This window comes from Diplotaxodon limnothrissa, linkage group LG17, assembly GCF_057381915.1.
Source record: "Diplotaxodon limnothrissa isolate DT_005_m linkage group LG17, D_limnothrissa_male_GT1.1, whole genome shotgun sequence".
Taxonomy (NCBI): Eukaryota; Metazoa; Chordata; class Actinopteri; order Cichliformes; family Cichlidae; genus Diplotaxodon; species Diplotaxodon limnothrissa.
This window is the reverse complement of record NC_140612.1, coordinates 28,370,555-28,389,791: the sequence shown is the minus strand read 5'-3', so window position 1 is coordinate 28,389,791 and position 19,237 is coordinate 28,370,555. Positions and strand designations below refer to the sequence as shown.

The following is a 19,237-nucleotide window of genomic DNA, read 5'->3' as shown; positions in this document are numbered from 1 at the left end:
AAGAAATCACAATAATGGGAGTCGAGCAGTATCCACTATAGTAAAGATCAGCAACTGAACAATAATAAAATAAAAATAGGTTCCTCTGTAAAAGTCCCTTTCTTTCTCCTTGCATTTGTTTGTGTGCTGTGGAGAGTGGGTAAATACCCCTCAAAGTGGCAACCCATCAACTTGCACTTTGGGAGAGAGGATCCCAGTCTCCAGCCAAATCACTGGTAAATAGAGGCTGTAACCCAAAAAAATCCTGCATTTTAAAGACTTTGAGTTATTTTCAATGTTTTCCATCACATTGTTGGCCGCTTGCTGTTACAGTAGAACTGGACAATCTGATCTGGGGGTATGTATATATTCATTGTGGACAACTTTGTGTATGTCAAAAACAACTGTAACACTCCTGAAGTGATGCACTTCCTCGTAGCCTTTCTTGTAGCTGAAGATGCAGTTTTCATCATCTGGGGTAGTTTTCGACATCAAGTCATGATCAGTCGCAGACATGTGCATCAAACCATGATCGGAATGAGTCTTTCATTAAGCAATGCCAGGATTCATCGGCTCAGATTGACTGGTTCTGGATATTCACACAAGGATGGGCAACAACAGCATCCAGACCTTAACCTCTTGAGTCTTTGGAGTGTACTGGAAAAGATTTTCATAGTCCAACTCTCTTCATAAATACAGTTTCTGAGTGAAATATTAATACATATTAAAACAAGTCGTGCATAGACGGTGAATGTGCGCCACTATCTAAGCTAAAGGCAGTTTAATTAAAATATGTGTATGTGATTTTTTTTTTTTTTTTAAGTACTTATTTTTAAGCTGGGAAGAGAACATTTGTTATACATTTATGAATAGATATAAACAATATTCAATAGATTTTTACAAATAAATAGCTATTTACTGTTATCCAACTACTTACTCATATTTAACTACTTAAATATTTCTTAAACCAAACATTTCCTTTCCCCTACAGTTGGCAAAAATTTGCATGATGTATTTGATCATCCAAGATTTGTATGTGTGTGTGTGTGTGTGTGTGTGTGTGTGTGTAATTTGTGTAATCCACATAAAGACAGAAGTGTAAAAGCATCTAGCTAAGCCAACTGATTATCAGCCTGAACTTCACAGTTGGTACACAGACATGATAATGGTCTCACACCAAAATTCTGGCAACAAAGCCGTTTCCTATATTTTCACCAAAATAAAAATATTCCTGTGATCATGGTTTGCTAGCAACAGATTAAAAACCTGAGAAGCAAAACAAAAAACCCCAAAATAAACTTGTTTAAATCCTTTTTTCTTTCTTTATCTCATCCTCAAACTTACCTGCCAGTGAAAATCTAATAGTCATGTGCTGTAATCTGCTTATGTCGCCCTTAAAACTGTGACAAAATTATTAAGAAAAGCATTAGATGTCTACTAAAACACCCTTCTGCTTGTTTATTAATAAACATATACAAACAGGGGTGCTCTACCCGCAGCACTAATGCAGACCTCATCTGCTTCATCTTGCGTCACATCAGGATGATGGTCATAATTATTCTGGGAATCGAATCACTCTGTTACGCCGTTTCATAGACCCTCTGTCTTCTTCAGCGAAGCATGTTGACGTGATAGATCAGCGAGTGGATTTGAGGAGAGGTGATGGATTACTCTGCCTGTCTTAAAGGGTGAACCTCCCTCAGCCTCAGGCTTTGATTGATTAATCACATAGTGTGTCAGCTGGACAGCGATGAGAAGCCATCCCGTCTGTCATAGTAATTACCCTGACAGAGTGAGTATCTCTCATGACAGATAATATAGCCCACAGACTGAGAAAGCACAATAATAATCTGTTTTAACGATTATTGTCAGCGTGTCTCCACGCTCGCCCATTCTGCAACAAATGTCTTCAATTTTACATGGAAACTTATTAGTAAGTAAGCTGATATTTAAAACCTCTGTTTCTGACATCTGGATCTGACAGTTATGAATAAATATAAAGCCAGATACTATTTACTATCACTCAACTATTTTCTCAGATTTGAGAATGATTCATGGAGTCTTTTTATGTGGTAATCATTCTTCTGTCAGTCTTGGAAAAAGGCCTGGCGATCATTTGAGCGCCCTCATAAGGGTATTTGGTTTGTATTTATCCTCAGCTGGTGTAAGGGAAAGATTTCATTATGAAGGATCAGTGGGATTGTGTAAGATGTGCGTTTGGATCATAGATGTAGGCTGATATCGAAGTCTGGCTTGAACACCACAAAAGCTCTAAATAAAGGCTTAGCTGAGGAGCATGAGGGCTGAGTAACTTGTTTTTTTGTTAATTAGAATTTAGAATTAGAGTTTATAACCATCAAACCTGATAACAGAGTAAAGAAAATGACAATGCAGTGTACTGTAAAACTATACCTTCACCATAATAACAAATTCATTCTTCGTGGTTTCAATAAACAACTGTAAAATGCTTAAAACGTTCCTAATATGTTTGGTGTCAGGAATCGACCAATTTGATTAACTTGGCTAGAAAAAAATCTGATCCAGAATCAGGATGTGATCGCAGTCTTTATTGTTTACGAATTTGAATAATAATCAGCACATATAAATAGCATTACAGAGCTCGAAACTCCACTGACTCGTAATGCTACACGACAGATCTAAACCAATGTGTTTATGCAGAGAAACAGCAAACCAAAATTTAAAGACTGCAGCAAATGTATCTTGGGGGCAATATTTGGAAGTAGTATTAGCATAAGAACAATTTAGATTAGGTTTGATATAAACCAAAATGAACCCTTTAATCACTGTTTTTGTTAATTCTGCAGTTATTTCATAGATTATAATGTAGTAAGTACAGGAAGAAAGTGCGTTCTGGACTACTGGAGAATTTAGGTTCATTTCACAGGTAGTAGCTAGCTCCTACAGACCCTTGCACATCTATAGTACCTTGCCACATGCCAGAATACAAAGCATACGTGAGTATTGGAGGTTTTATAGCTCAAACTTACAACGTACACCTGGTAGTTGATTCGGATCGAGATCGGCTCACGTTCACACCATAAACAAACCGCACTGGAGTTTGTTTGGATCTGCAATGAGATCACCTCCTTCAAAGGGTCTTGGTCCGGTTGTTTTGGTCCACACCCAAGTGCGATTACTCAGTTCCTATCTGAACAAACGAACCAAAGTTCAGTTTAAACGGATTAAACACAGCAGGTGATAACACTGCTAAGACCGAACCACGTTTCATTTGTGCGACAGCGTTTTGGAAGACAGCTGTCATAGTAAGCAAAGCGGAGCACACCCGAGAATGTTTTCCTTATCGCGATGTGATTCAGTGGAGAGTTTTCAGCTATCAGATCCTCTCTGATCACAGCTGTAAACATGAGAAGCCCTTCCACGGTGTGACTCGGTGTGTTGATGCTAGCAGAATGATGATGTTGCTGGCCGGATAAGAGCCAGAGCAGTGACAGCGGGTGACATCTCCCATGGATCTCTCTTAGACGATGGCTTGATATGATACAACACGAGCCTTGTAGCTCTTATTGTTTGTCTCCTTCTATTTGTCTCCTTGGCCACCTGTGCAGAATGATGTTTTCTTGTTTGTCCTGGTGCTTTTGTGTTTTCTTGTCTCTGTCAGTACTCCTTCCTTAATCATCTCTCAAGCTGCTGTTTTTCCACGTCTGTGCTGCTCTCATTCTGTGCGTTTTATCACGCCCTGCTTCTCTGTATGCTTGGGTGAATGATGCGAGTGTAATTAAAAGCAGCAGGCCATTGTGTGAGGGTATGTGTTAGTCCAGTCCCCTGTTGTGGGTAGATGCCGGTGTAGAGTGTTTAATTAAACTTCTCGTGCTCCTTGTCACCAGTGTTTCTTTTTCTCTTAAAAAAAAAAGAGGAAAAAAAACACATTAAATTGCTTGTATTTCTTACAAAACAAACGCCTTCAGGAATTGTTTGGGGTGTGTGTGTGTGTGTGTGTGTCAGGATTTGATGTAGTGGCGTGGTCCAGCCCTCAGAGAGAGGCCGTTACATTCTACAGTGACTCCCATCATCTCTCTCTTCTGTTCTGGGTCCTGCCAGGAAATGCTGTACCTGTCTCACACCTGGCCTTGATACACACACGAACACACAAACTCTGCAAACGGCGATGAGACAATCCGTCACAGTGCCATGGTCCAACAGGGAGGCAGCAGGTGTGAAAAGGCTCATCCTGACTGCAAGAACACACACGCACCCCCACCAGCCCAGAATAATTCACACCATTATGTTACAAACAAAACAAAAGCACTCAAGTGTCTCTTTGTAAATACTGACTCAAAAGAAAAAGACCTGTCCTATAGTATTGAGCCCTAATCAGTAACTGTGGGTACTCTTTAGGAGATTTTATACTTTCTGCATCAATGAGTCAGCTTATTGGACGGTGAGTTTAAATGACAGTCACCAGCTACGCATGCACCTGGGCAGTGAACTTCAAAGAAGTATAACCCAAATGAATACTAGGCTGTTGGGTCCCCAGCTTTGCGTGTCCATATCCTCAACAGAGTTTAACCCAGGCTTCAGGTTTGTTCTGTGTTACTAAGCGACCTGTCATAAACCAGGCTTAGGAGCCATGTCGTTAGCAGGGATCTGAATCCTGTTTGGTTGATCATCTTGCATCAGTTGGATCAGACTTGTTTTAAAATTAGAATCCAAGAAACTTGTTGGATAATCTAGCAAGCCCTAATGAGAAGTCTTCTTCCTATTTCAGCTACTCCATTTAGGGGTTGCCGCATCAGATTATCCGCTTCTGTCACATCCCATCCTTCGTTTCCTCTTCTGCCACACCAACCCTCTGCATGTCTTCCTTCACTACATCTATGAATCTTCTCTGATCTTCCTATTCTGTTCCTGCCCAGCTTCAACAGTTCTTTTCCATATCTTCATGATATGGCAGTTCAGCTATATCCCCCGTAGTTACTGTAGCTCTTTCCATCACCCTTGTTCACCCAATCTCCAAGAGTCCTCTCTCCCAACCATCTCTCTACCTGCACAGGTATGTCATCTGACCAACCACTTTGCTACTGTTCATCCTCTTTGTACCAGGAAATGATAGGAAGTAAGAGTTCTGTAAAAAAGGCTACTAATGTGAGAAAATAACCTTCAGCATCGAGACTGCATTGAAAACTCATTGAATGTGATTTTTTTTTTGCATTATTGGGCGGTGATTGTACCAACTAACTTTGATTAACTAACTAAATTCCACCTTAAATTAACATAGTCTTCACTAGAACAGGGCAATAGCAGCACAGAATTGCCAAACACATACTAAATCGCACACAAGCATACATATATACATACACTTCTAAAAGGTGTAAGCCCAGATGGATACGAGTATTTCAGGTGATGGTTCTCCCCTGCTACTTCTGTTGTCAGCCATCACTTATCAGGCGAACGTGTGATGGAGGAAAAAGGGAGAAACACAATTTCACCTTTTTACTTTCTTGGACTCCCCTTGCTTCCAGTCCCTATTTTTCTTGGGTTCCCAGAAGACCTGTTCATCCTGTTTCTGTTATCTCTGTTTTACACCTTCCTTCAGTTGTCGTTAGATTTTTTTTTTAATACAATCACACACTGTGGTTATCAGTGTGCCTTTTTAGCTTTCATCCATCATATCAAAATCCGTCTCTTTGCTGTTTCATCAGCTCAAGCCAACATTATTAAGCGTCCTAACAACTCCTTGGCGGCCAGTGAATTGTTAGAGCCAGTCATCACTCCAAGCAAGACTCAAAGTGAGGTAGGAGGGCGGGGAGACTAGATGAAATGAAGGAGTGAAGGTTGCGCTGACCTTCCCTCAAGAGACAGTTGATAGCATAGCAGCAAGTTGCGTAGGTCTGAGCAAAAAGAACTGTCCAGAGTAACTGCATTCACCTCTCCCGGGGGATGGGTGAGGTATCGAGCAGTCAAGACTCTCGTATAATGAGGTTGACTAAGCCATGAGTAAATGTGTCTCATGTTTCCTCACCGGCAAAGCCGATCTTAATGCTTTCTCTCAAGGCTAAACATTAGTCATTACAACTATTCATTCTTCTGTCTCTAGATCCTGTTGTGTAAAGTCTTTTTTCTTCTTCTGCATAAATAATACTTGTTGCATATGTGATATTTATTTATTTTTATTTTTTTTTGATTGGACATAAGAAAAAGGGGGCGGTGTGTTTCAAAATGTTGAATATTTTAGAATTCACGTGTCACCAAGTGATTTAGTGAGCCTCTATCCTAGCCATTATAGAGTATGGGGACGCCACTCCATTACAGGACAGACCTCCACACACTCAGATCCACAGCTGCTTCCAATTTAGAATCACTTATTAACATGGATGCCTTTGGACTCCAGATGGTATTGCATTGTGGATCAAAATTTGACTGCACTTTTTTGTTTTCAAAATTTCACAATGTTTGACAAAATCCTCAACAAATGCAGCTCCAAACCATGAAAGCACCTCTACCGTGTTTTACAGATGATGTAGACTCTTACTGTTGTCCTGAACTTCTCCATACATATCCCAACTGTTTTATCCAAAAATTGGAAATTTGGATTCATCACTCCATCAGACCTCTTGTCTCTGATTTTTCAGTCTACTTCTTTTACAATTTGGCAATTTTCTTATGATTTCCATTATTTAAAAATGATTTCTCACAGCCACTGAGAACATTTCTGATAATGCTTTAGTGAACAGCACATGGATCAACTGATGAGCCAGATACATTTTTCTATCTCTTAAAGACATAACTTTCTACAGAGCCCCACAAGGGACATGGGAGGAAAAAAAAATTACGATGAACTTTTGCGAGATCTCGCAAAACAAACTCGGGATCTCGCAAAAGTTTTGCGGGATCTCGCAAAAGTTGAATTCCAACAATGGCGGCAGCTACTTAGTTGTAATATTACTCTTTCTGGTTCTTCAAAATAAACTTTTAAGATATTTTGAGGCGTGAATGTAGTTGTGTAAATGTCGAATATCTGCTCTGTTTACAAGACATCACATATTTGCAAAAGTGCTGCGACGTTTTCGGAGATCTGACACCCACCATCTCGAAGCTAACGGGAGGTCGAGACCTACTACAGCCGGGAGGAACGCCGCTCTCCCGGCACATTGTGCCTCGACCTCCCGGTCGGCTTCGAGCTGGCGGCCTCCGAAGAATGCGGCTAAAAGTTTTGCGAGATCCCGAGTTTGTTTTGCGAGATCTCGCAAAAGTCCGTCTTAATTTTTTTTTTCTCCCATGTCCCTTGCGGGGCTCTGTAACTTTCAGATCCTGTTCATCTGCTGCAGATGTTTTATTTTGTCCACTATTTTCCCAGTTTCCTTAAAATATTGTGATGGTACACTCCAAACTGTGCCAGTTAACTTTTAGCTAGTAAAGGGTGACCATAATTTGAGGGCACTTGTGCCAGTCATGAAGATCTTTAATAATACTGTTTACTTAAAGAAAACTTTAACATATTTAAACGATGCCTTCTCTGTGCGGTAAATGAATGGTGAAATAAAAATATGTCATATAGGCTTTTAGAAGTAAACAAGTGCAAGAGGACGGTTGGTCAACAACTGTGTTGTTTTGGGGATTTTTCCTGGATACAACTACAAAAAAAATGTTTCTGCAACAGGCAGCCAATTGTCTGTTATGTGTATGCACAACACTGGTTCATCCCTTGAGTAAGGTGCTATTTTAAATGTTTGAATGATTAACAAACCAACGAACAAAACAAACATTCCTCTGAGAATGATCAGAAAACAAGGGCTGGTACAAACCAGCCAATGTTCAAGGAGACCTTCAGAAAACTTGGAGAACTACTGCTTAAGACCAAAATATAAATAGAACAGAATAAGTGGGCTCAAGTCTTGAAAATGTTGTTTACTAAGTGAACTGGCACTCTTTGGCACCTTTCGCTGCTGTGTCACAGGGACCAACGCTGACTGAGGAGCTGCCATGTTTATTTCCAATCCTAGTGTGTCACAGGTTATTACCTCTCTCCTGTGATTCTAATTTCAGCCCTTCATCAAATGTAGGCCAACAAACAAGTCCCTTAATTGCAAAATGAACTGCAGTTCGTGATGTTTTGTCTGTGTCCTTTATTCTGACACTGGAAGCTAACTCTGTTACACTAATAAATCATGTAGAGCTCACTTTGGTGCTTATTCAGATAGAAAAAAACACTTACATAGGCTGCCAGTCATACTTACAACTTTTGAAACAAAAGCAGGCCTAGACAGAAATCTGAAGATGGCATGACTACATCCTGAAAGAGAACGATAAATATTTGGACTGAATGATGCTTATCGTGAGAAAAAGCATCAAGATCTGCTATGCCTGTGTTTTTTGTTTTATGAAAGGATGGGATAGGCCCATGTGAGAGCGTTCACACTTGCCACAAGCCCTTGGTCAATAATCTATTAATACAGTGAATCGCAACTTTATTTATAGCTGCAGTTTGTGTGGCTGTGACTTTCTGGTTTTCTCTTTCTGTCGTTCCTCTAATATGCTTTGAGGTTATGTTATTTGCAACAACAATGATAACAATTAATTTCTTCATGAGGTTCATTTTATCTCCACGCAACGCTTGTGTGTACTTCGAATCTTTCTTTTTTGTGTAGCAACAAAAAGATAGCCACCTTTAGTATATTTGGAATTTGTTGCACCCCTTGGCTTTCACTTTGATCAGTCCACTCCCACTCCTTCAAAATTGGTCCAGAGATGGAAATAACACATTTTTATAGCCTTCTAAGAGTCAGTGTAATAGGCCACCATGTTGGTTCAGGCAGCGTTTGCAGCTTTGCTTTCATTCAATGGGTTCGTGCTTCAGAAATAAGCATCCCGCAGTGCTGCTCCAACGTAGAAGCAGACCTGGCTCTAAAAATACCTGCACACACTCACAAGATGCAAAAGACCCCCTGAAAGCCGACTATCTTTTTCTTAGACAGAACAACAGTTCTCCTTCTTGTTTTTTTTAATGCATATTTTAACATGCACATGCTCTTTCTCATGTGGTCAAAATACATCCAGAGCAGACACGTACTCCCTCGACTGTCTGCTTGGGAATTTGTTTCTGTATGAGATAAAAGAAGAGCGAAGAACTTTAGAGAGAGTTGATATCGGAATGAAGATGGCCTGGTTTCTGTACTCGTTGTCAGGCTTTGGGTATGAACACAAGCTGGTGAAATATTTATCTGCCTCTTGGAGGCGGTTGTTTCCTCTGCGTCGCTCATTAAGCCAGGGTTAATTGTCTCGCTTGCTGTAAAAGAAGGGTCTCTGTTTGTTCTTAAAAAAAGGAACAGCAAGACGAAATGAGGCAGGGAAGATGTGTTAGATTACTGATAGAGGGGAAAAGTAGAGCTAGGTGGTGTGTGCTTTTCAAAATGCAAAGACGCTCGCTCACAAATGAGCTTACTCAAGCTTGTTCTTTAAAGTAGGCTTTCATGTCACATATATATACTGTTACTGTGGTGGGTGCTCATAGGAAACAGCCAAAGTTTCACATAATGAGGTCGGCATATGTGCAAGTGATCCCTGTGAGCCAAAAACTCAGCTTCAGTCTGCAGTTTCTTCCTACTCTTGGCTCTATATAACGGCAATAAGAGCAAGGTAGTTAGTTGGTCATTTTCATCCCATGTGGGTCATAAGGCTGCAACAAAGAGAGTGGGTATACGTTATGTGGTCGTCTCAAGCACACAGCTCTGGTGGTAAGCGCAGAAGCCCCACCAGCTCGCTGTTCAAGTCTTCTCTTTGCAAGAGAGAAGCAATCAGGCAAAAGTCAACTAGAAGGGAACCGTTTGTGTTAGACAGGGATGTTCTGAGTGGCTACGGCAAGGCATAGATACAGAAGGATTGTTTTGAACTGTGAATCATGCAAAGCTATTGTGATGTCAAAAATAAAAATACATTTTGAAATGGCGCATTCCTACTGATTTTACTTATTCTGTATCTTGATATGTTTTTGGCTCAAGAGTTGGGAGTTTGCCTTGTAATCGGAAGGTTGCCGGTTCGAGCCCCGGCTTGGACAGTCTCGGTCGTTGTGTCCTTGGGCAAGACACTTCACCCGTTGCCTACTGGTGGTGGTCAGAGGGCCCGGTGACGCCAGTGTTCGGCAGCCTCGCCTCTGTCAGTGCGCCCCAGGGTGGCTGTGGCTACAATGTAGCTTGCCATCAAGCATTCGTGTAAATGTGTGTGTGAATGGGTGGATGACTCAATGTGTAAAGCGCTTTGGGGTCCTTAGGGACTAGTAAAGCGCTATACAAATACAGGCCATTTACCATTTTGTATTCTTTTTCTGGCATTTAATTTTGTTCTTTATTGCTTTCGCTAAGGAGGTTATGTTTATGGTAGAGTTTGTGTGCGTGCGTGTTATTTTGTCTGTTAACAGTCCATTCAAATTGGCTTCTATCCACCAAGGTCTTCAAGGTCAATTTAATAATTTTTGGATCCAAAATTGACAGAAAGCCTTTTAGCTTAGAAACTATGATTCTTACCAGTGTGATATTGTCAACATATAGAAATTACTGTATAAATATAAGATCAATCGATTAATCTGAAGGTCAAAGTGATGAGACTGCCGTATGAGAACAGGTTATCAGACTGACAAGAACATATTGGCATGGGATACTTTGTGAGTATAGTTGTTTCATTTTTTAGGACTTTGTTATGCACATCAGAGTAACAGGTTATAACAATTTAAAGTCATAGAAATACGAATATACGTAGAATATTCTGAAATAACTATTATTGTTTTATTATTTTTATTTATTACTACTACTACTTTATTACTAAACATTTAAACAAATTTTGCCAAACAGTGAAACAAATGCTACACATGGATCATATCCACATAATTAAATCAAGGAATAATAAACAATTGTGCTTTAAAACGGAGCAAAAAACAAAAGCTTGCACATTGCTCTTGTTTTCACTGCTCTAGAAAATTCTTAGAAAGGAAAAATAACAAAAGTTAGTTCAGTCTTTTTTATCTTGTTTGAATCACAGTTATCACCACCATCTGTCCTTCCAGCCCTGCTGGTTGGAGCTATGATTTCATTGTTGTTTACTTTTTCTAAATTAAGCGTGGCCACTTATTTCTGTTGCTGTAGAATCTGATTTTTATTATTTTTTTGTAATAAAATCAAGATTTAAATGGTCACACCTGCCCTTTCCTTATAAACCCAACAAATGATTTATTATAAATGTATAAAATAGCTGTTACATGTATGTGTTGTAAATGTAACAGTAATTTTCTGATTAAATCAAATGAAGCTCACTCGTCACAGCTTTCTAGCTTTGGGCCAAACTGTTAATGTGAAAACAAGATTTTCTGTTGAAGTTAGCTCTCCTCTTTTCACTCGTTGTTTTTTTTTGCCAGTTTCACACATAATCTAAGTGTAAATTATATATTTGTCTTCTTTTCTTAATCCCCAGCTGCTCTTTTATCCATCAAGTACATTTTTTGTCTCTCGCCATTTCTTTTGATGTTTCTTGTTCTTTCCCTGTTATGGAGTCTCTTGATCTGCATATATATATTTTTTCATTTATCTTTGCTACATTTTTAAATCATAAAGTCGGGGAATACATGACAAAGAACAATAAGACACTGAGGATGAAAAGTGGGGAAAAAATTCAATGATGTGATGTGTCTTTGTTGCTTTTCATTTTTTTCTCTGCAGAATCCATATTCATTTCCATTTTTTGGGAGGGGGGGGTGGTTCTGGTTTATCTGCAGTGAATAAGGAGTAGCTGGTGGGAATGCTGGTGAGAGAAAAGTGAAGGAAGAAAGCCAGCGTGTGAGGGAGAGATGTGTAGAGGATTGTCTGAGCATCAATATTTCAGCAGCGGAACCTTGGATAAATAATTCAGCCTCAGAGTCGCGCTGTGTGCCTCTCTGCTAGACTCATGACCTGCTCACACGCTAAATCCCTCACTTTCTCTTTATGAAATGGAGGTGGCCTTACAAAATCACCTCTGGTTGGTCCCTTTTTTTTTTCTTTTTTTTTTTTAAATCTTCTTCCTCTCCAGCGTCCACTCCTTGTGGTCTGGCTCTAGATACTTTTCTTCTTATTTCTACTTAGCATAGAAACTGTACTTATTCCCCCTGGACTCTATTTATGTAAGAGGAAGATGAATTACCTCCTTCCTCCCTTCTAAAAGACCCAACTGTGTTCACACATAAGCATCACTCTGGTCCTCAAATGAATATAAAAACTGTTTTGTTTTTTTATTACATAAGCAATCCTGACTTTCCCTCAGGTAGCCCGAATAAGCAGACCTATTTAGAATCACCACAGCTAATGGTGAGGGCCTGTCTGAGCCAGTCTGGTTCTCCTCTGTTGTTGCCTGAGATGAACTGGGGTTACTCACATTCACACAGACGCTATCAGGCCTTCCCCAGATGTCATTCTAACCTCTGTGTATGTGAGCTTGACACTATCTGAATCTACAGAATGCTTTGGCTGTATTGATAAGGGGATCAGTGGCCATTGTTTTGACATCACGTTTTAGTCAAAGGAGATGCCATAAATATTTGTGCTTTTCATCCAGTGCCATTTGTACTCCCACTGATTGTTGGTATAACTTCTATCATTTGCTATCAGGGATAATAGCTTTTGGACTGCTGCTTCACTTTCCCTTGATGGTTACAGAAGGAAGTTCTTTTTGTTTTGTTCTTTTTTTGAGTTTTTTATTTATTCGTTTATTACATAACAGTTTCCCCCTGTCCTTCTCTGGCAATAAAAATGTACTACAAGCTCACCGGTTTTACCCAGAAACTGATGGTTTCTGCTCCTGTGGCTGCCTAAGGCCCTCAGGGACTGGAATGAGACGTGCCAGCTGAGTCCCTTACCATGATTTTTTTGCTTCACCTAACATAGTGGTGTAAGAAGCCACAGGATGCCAACTGAGTTCCTGATTTCCAAAAGCTATTCCAGAAGTCAGTCATTTAAAGTGCAGCGTTTACAATATTATACTGTACTGCACCACCACGGCTCTCTTCTCACATATTCTAGTGTCAGGTGATGCTTTATTTGTACCTCAGCCCAGTAAAAAGTGACATGACAAAACCAGGATCTTCCCACAACACCTCCATGTTGGCCTTGTTTGGCAGCATTGTTTTGTTATAATTTTGTCTTCAGTGTAGATGAAGGTGGTCTCCCACTAGAAAACTTTGTTCTTAGCCTGCAGGCTTTCTTGTGGTTTCTAGAGTTTTTCTAAATAGAATGGGAGACAGAGCTTTCAGCTATCAGGGTCCTAGTTTAGTTTCAGCAGACAGACACCTTCTCTAAAGTAAAACTAGGCTTAAAACTTTCCTTTTTGATAAAGCTTTTATTTTAGTGAGAATTAAAAGGGAGGTTTTTTTTATTTTCTTCCCATTGCCACCAAGAGTTCATGAGAGATCGTCTGATTGTTGGGATTTTCTCTCCAACATTAAAGGATAATATGTGATTTTATGCTATATAAATGAAATAAAATTGAAATGAATAAAAATAAACATTGACAACTGAACCTGCTGCTCCTCCAGTATGCATGGCAAAGTGTCCTTGGGGGGTTCTGTGATAGAAAAAGAAATATATTAATGTGTCTGTGGTCGAAAGTTTCTTCAAATATTGCTAAACTATATGTAAGCTAATGTGAATAATAAAATTAATTAATTAAAAGAAAAAGGCTAACAAGAGGATCCTATACTGTGTTTATAGAGCTCCTTTTGGCACAACACTGCCTTCAGATCATAATTCTGCTTGCTAAGCTGCTTGGCAGGCGGATGCTATATAAGTGAAGTCCATTATTAATGAATAATCCCCCGTGTTTTTAGTTGTAGTATTTGTGTAACCTACACTTGGTTTTGCTTGTATATTATTTCCATGTTGATGCACTGATGCATTCTCTGAATACGCTGAATTTCCACTTAGCCTCACCTGTGCGTTGTCTTCTTTGCATTTGCATATTGTACATGCAAACATTGTCACAAACCCATTTCCCTCCGCTTTCAGCGGCTTCACTACAGACTGCGTTGTCTTACATCTCAAAGAAGACCCAAAGTGGTCACCAAACACACACAGAACACCCAGCAAGCAACTCCAGTTTAGTTATTTAGCATCTACACGCATCACTAGCTGTCTCCCATATATCAGTGGTCTCACGGAGATGGTGTTTATGTCAGCACATCAGCCATCTGCTCCGAGGATATGGGCCCTCCATGTGACACACGAACGCAAAACCCAGCTGCATATTCCCACGAGAGAGAATAAACAGTTGTTATGACAAATGTGAAATATGTTTTACTGTTTTCAGCATCTTTTATCTGTCTGGATTTGCTCACCTATCATTTACCTTTCTCCCGTCTGCAGCTTTTGGAAAAAGCTCACTTTCCTTCCTGTCACATAAAACTATAAATATGCATGCCACCCAGCATAGTCTCATCCTCATCCTCCTGTGTAAATGATTAAACATAGCGATTTTCTGGCTAAGTTTTTTTTTCCTCCTAGTAAATCTAGACTCACTCTGAAATGATTTTCACACTTTCACTCCACACATCTCCCGTCGTCCTTCCTCAAAGCCAACGGGCTTTTTTAAACATTTATTTTGCACCAGCTCTTTTCTCCATACATTGCGTCTCTCTGCTAATCCCCTGTTTATAACCACTTGGAGTTATAGAGTTTTTACTCCCCTTATTATCAATTTCGTCAAAGAGTTTCATCATTCGTCTGCAGCCGTTGTTTGCTGGGAGGCTCAGTCTTGTTTTTCGACTCTGTTTGCTCTCTTCCTCGCCTGTTTCAGTCCGTCTATTGGTCTGTTTATTTTCATATATGTGTTTGTGTGCTTGCGCAGCAGGCGTCTCAGTATTATTTCTTTGTTTGAGCTGTCAGCTCTTTGACAGGCAGCAGCCATCTTTGTTTCATTTCAGATGCAATTAGGCTTTAGCCAAGTGTGTCTCTGCCCTCCTCTGGTATCTGCGGTATATACTCGGTTTGTCGCCTCACCAATCAAATTGATCCCACCTCTATCGTGTTTTTGTGTTGTTTCATGGCTGTATTGTAGGCATCATGGTTTGACCTTGAAAATCTCTTTGCTGAGATACAGGATGAAAGGTCATCGGTACTCGAGTTTAAATCTTGTTAGCCAGACTCTCTCTAATGGTAATTTTCCACCAGTTTGCTGTAGCTGACCTTTTTACACTAAGTAGTGTAGATTCCAGGCGTTTTTGGGGGGTAGTGTGATAAGCCCATCATTAGATAAATGTGTTGGGATCTGACTGATTAAGCTCTATTGATGATTGAATGACAATTCTGCTAAGGCCGCCTGATTTAAAAAAATTTAAAAAAAAGTTTTGAGTGGACTGTTTGAGGTCTCACTATTTCGGAGAAGCTTGAAGTGGGTCAAGTACTCAGGCAGCTTTTTGTAAAATGAAACCTAACAGTCTTCTGTCAGGCGTCTTCTGTTTTTTGCCTCCTTAGAGGTCTCTAGCACAGCCTGGCTGCTTGATTTCAAGTTTGGGAGATAACTAAAGAAAACTCTCTGAGGAGGGATAACCTGCACAGTGGGGTTGATCGTGCCCTTGCAATCTGGGAAGCCATCGGGCAGTCTGCCGACTTGTCTGTGGGGGCAGTTTTTCTGGGCCTCTTGTGTATGGAATAAAAAAAAAAAAAGGTAAATAAAAAGCTGAATTATTGTGGATGATAGCAGACAGTTTTGGGTGTGCAGTCCGGCAGTCAAAGCCCCACTTAAACAGGGCTTTGGCTACATGTAGAAATTGTATTTTGCCTACAGATTACATAATTTAGAATGCAGATAGCTGCTTAGAAATATGATTCCTGCTGTAAAAAATGTGCCCAATAACTTTACCTTGATTTTAATACTTCCCTTTATTATATACTTTCTGTTTCTCCTGACTCTTGTCAAAGAGAAATTCAGTTTGTATTGATCATCATCAAACCTCATTTTATTCAACTTAAAAGCTAAGGTCAGGCCACACTTGTAGCTGGCCTTGTATTAAATACACCCTATATGCATATGCATAAACTGCTGCCACTGCGTATAAGAACAAAAATAGGAGAAGCAAGGCTGTTGCTCCACATTATATTGATGATATACCTCCATGACCTCTGTATCAACTTCAGTTTTTCTTGTGTTATCCGAGAGGAAGGTATTTTGCATGCTTATTCCTGTCTCTCACTATTCACATTCATTCTTCACATTTATGAACCATGTAGGAATTAATTGCTTTGACATAAAGTCATGTTTACTCTCAGGTCACGTTTAGCCTTGAAGGCAGTAGCAAATTACATAGCATAGCTTTGAAGTTCAAGGTAACAAATCTGTACTAATAGCTTTTATGTAAAGCAGCCTTTGTATGCAAATGTTTTGTTAGACAAAGTATGTTTAATATAATATGTTGTGAAATATTTTCTTGTCTGATTTATGGCTGAATATAGACGAAGGAGATGGAGACATTATTTCCATTTCCATAAGGGTTCCTTGTCAGATACGAGCTGTGTAATGATGTGAAAACCACAAAAAGGGGGGCTTAAAATAACCTAAGTGTAACCCGACCTGCTTTTTGTTCCATTTAAACTCAGTAGAAACTGTCTCATATTCACCACAAATATTTCATAGTAGTGTGTCCAGGTGCTGGGCTACCAGGAGAAGTCTGGGCATGAGACAGAAGATTATTTTTAGCAATTAAAGAAGGATGTTAATGGAAAAATGCACCACATTGCACTATATTTAAAAAAACATCTTTAATCTTCTGGGTCACAAATAACCTAGATTTAAAATTATTCACCCTGCAGACAATAAGATTGTTTTTTTTTTTGGTTTGTTTGTTTTAATACCAGATACTCCTGTCTCCATTTCCCCCAGTGCTAAAGTAGTGGATACTTTTTCTTTTAAAGTCAAAATCCTGACACGGGGGCTTAGTTAAGATGAAATCATCTACCTGCACCATATAGGACATTAAGTAGGACATTAACTAGTATAGGCAAGTGTCACCAATTTAAAGCAACTGCTTTGATTATAAATTATAAATATGACATTTTAGGAGACTATTATAGGAGTCTTCTCTGTTGTCTTTTCTACCAAGATCTTAGCAGCCAATAGTAACAGTGAAGGAAGTCTAGTGAACAAGTATTGCCAGTGCCTTGAAGCAGCAGCAACAACAACAACACCCACGCACACACACACACAGTGGTGCAGCGTGAAAATCTGAACAAAAGGAACCTTGCCACATTTTTTTTGCGATGCCTTTTTGGGGGGTATGCAAATGAGCTCACTTTAAAGTTGCTGTAGGGTTTGTGTGATTAATGGGCTGTGTGTGTGCGTGAGTGTGCGCACCTCCTATAAGCCAGCAATCTGCTGCTGCCACCTCTTCTGTTGCAGTCTGTCGATAGACTTAGGGATTCGCCTGCTTTCCTTTATTAACCCACACTCAGAGCAGCTAAAGGTTCATAACAAAAACATGCTCAGCTACTAAAGATTAAACCTATTAAAAAAGTCACGCCATCTTTATTTAGCTGGAAGGGGCATCGTTTCTTGTTTTGATGTGTCATCATCGTGCCTAATATTGTAAACGCTGAATGCACACACACACACACACACACACACACACACACACACACACACACACACTCGTGCCAAGCTATTAATGATTGACTTGATGTGCCTTTGATGATTCATCCCAGTGTGAAGGAGCTTCAATGGAAAATGTCAACTTTAAACTGAGATTAAAGGGAATAACTCAAAAAAGCTGCAGGGGGTGGTGTGTTTATGGGTCTCCATCGAAGTATTTGAGAGAGCCTGTGGGTGTGTGCGTGAGTTTGAGTCTGGAGATTTTAGAATATTAAATTCGAAATGGTCTTCTGGGCAGCCATCGTAAACTACTGAGTCTTTTTAGTTTTTGTTGTTGTCTTTGTTTCATGAATCAGACAAATCATAATGTACATTACACGACTTCTGCCTTGATTTACTTGTTCCAGAGAAATGTAACTAAATACATATTTTCTTCAATGGTTTGTACATAACTTCTTGTTCTTTCAGATACCCTTGGGTCAAACGTAATGATTTGAACATGTTCTTGTTTTTCTGTCCTTCTTCTTTATATCAAGTGGTGGGAAGTGAAGACAGGCAAAGCTCTGCAGACCTTCTATACAACGGGAAGCGCCTTAAAGAAGATACACGTGTCATCTGACTTCTCCACCTTCGTCACTATCGACAATATCGGCATCCTCTACATCCTCCAGAGAGTGGTGTGACGATAACGCCGCCGGCACCGCTCCAAAAGATGACAGAAACAGACACCATCATCCAGCTTATTGCAAGAACTGCTCAATTGCATAATGTATGCAGACTTGTCCAACGCTAAACGCCCTGCGCATCTAAGAAAAACAGTTTACATTTTCACTTTGCACAGTCAGTAACAATAGCCTTGAGAGCATTAGACAAATACACTTTGCTGGGGTCACATGACCAGTTTGCGCCAGCTTTAAATGATGCACTGTGAAATCTTCTTCCTTGAATCTGCATTACACACATCTTTTTAAACACAAAGAGGTGCATTTAAAAGGTAACACTGATTTCTAAAAAGCCAGCAAACCTGATCATCGGTTCTTCTCAAACCCATTTTTTTCTATCACTACTATTTACCAACAGATGAAAGATTTAGATGAAAAATATGTGTTTTTTGGGGTTGAGGATTGCACATGTGCAAGAGATTTTCCACTTTTGTATGTATGTATGTATGTAATCGTAAAAGCTATCATAGACGTCCTATGATTTGTTAGAAGTGATGAAGTGAGTTTGGTTTGTCTGTGCTGTGATGCTTTCGAACTTCTGCATTGGGTCAGTATTCATCATTGACAGTTTCAAACCATTTCTAGACACTGCAGCCTTTTCGTGAATGCACATACTGTGGGTAACAGAGGGTATGTGTGCTTTGTGTCAACACTTTCTAAACATACCAGCACATTTGGAGCTTTTGGTGCACTTTGATGAGCATTAAAAATGGATAGCATGATAAAGTTTTTATGAATTAAATTCTTTTCAAAGCTGAAGAGGTTATTTGTATGTCAGAACTGTTTGTACTTTTGAACGTGGATCAAAGGAAATGTTTTCTATAAAATATAATCACAGCATGTGATTTATAATTTATACTCGAATTTCATGTTGCCAGTCTTAAGACATTTTTCTGCTTTAATTGCCTTTTTTTCATATAACTATATAACTGTTTTAACTTTAGATATTACTTATTACTGCA

General features: G+C 39.5%; 1 protein-coding gene across 1 annotated transcript in view; it reads left to right on the top strand.

Moving 5' to 3' along the window:
* Positions 1-18,594, top strand: part of apaf1 (apoptotic peptidase activating factor 1) — a 44,742-nt gene extending 26,148 nt beyond the window's left edge. Inside the window, exon 27 of the mRNA XM_085375447.1 lies at positions 18,090-18,594. Within this exon, the coding sequence (XP_085231573.1) occupies positions 18,090-18,236 (147 nt within the window). The 3' untranslated portion in view covers positions 18,237-18,594. The remainder of the gene's footprint in view (positions 1-18,089) is intronic.
* The last annotated feature ends 643 nt before the right edge of the window (positions 18,595-19,237 follow it).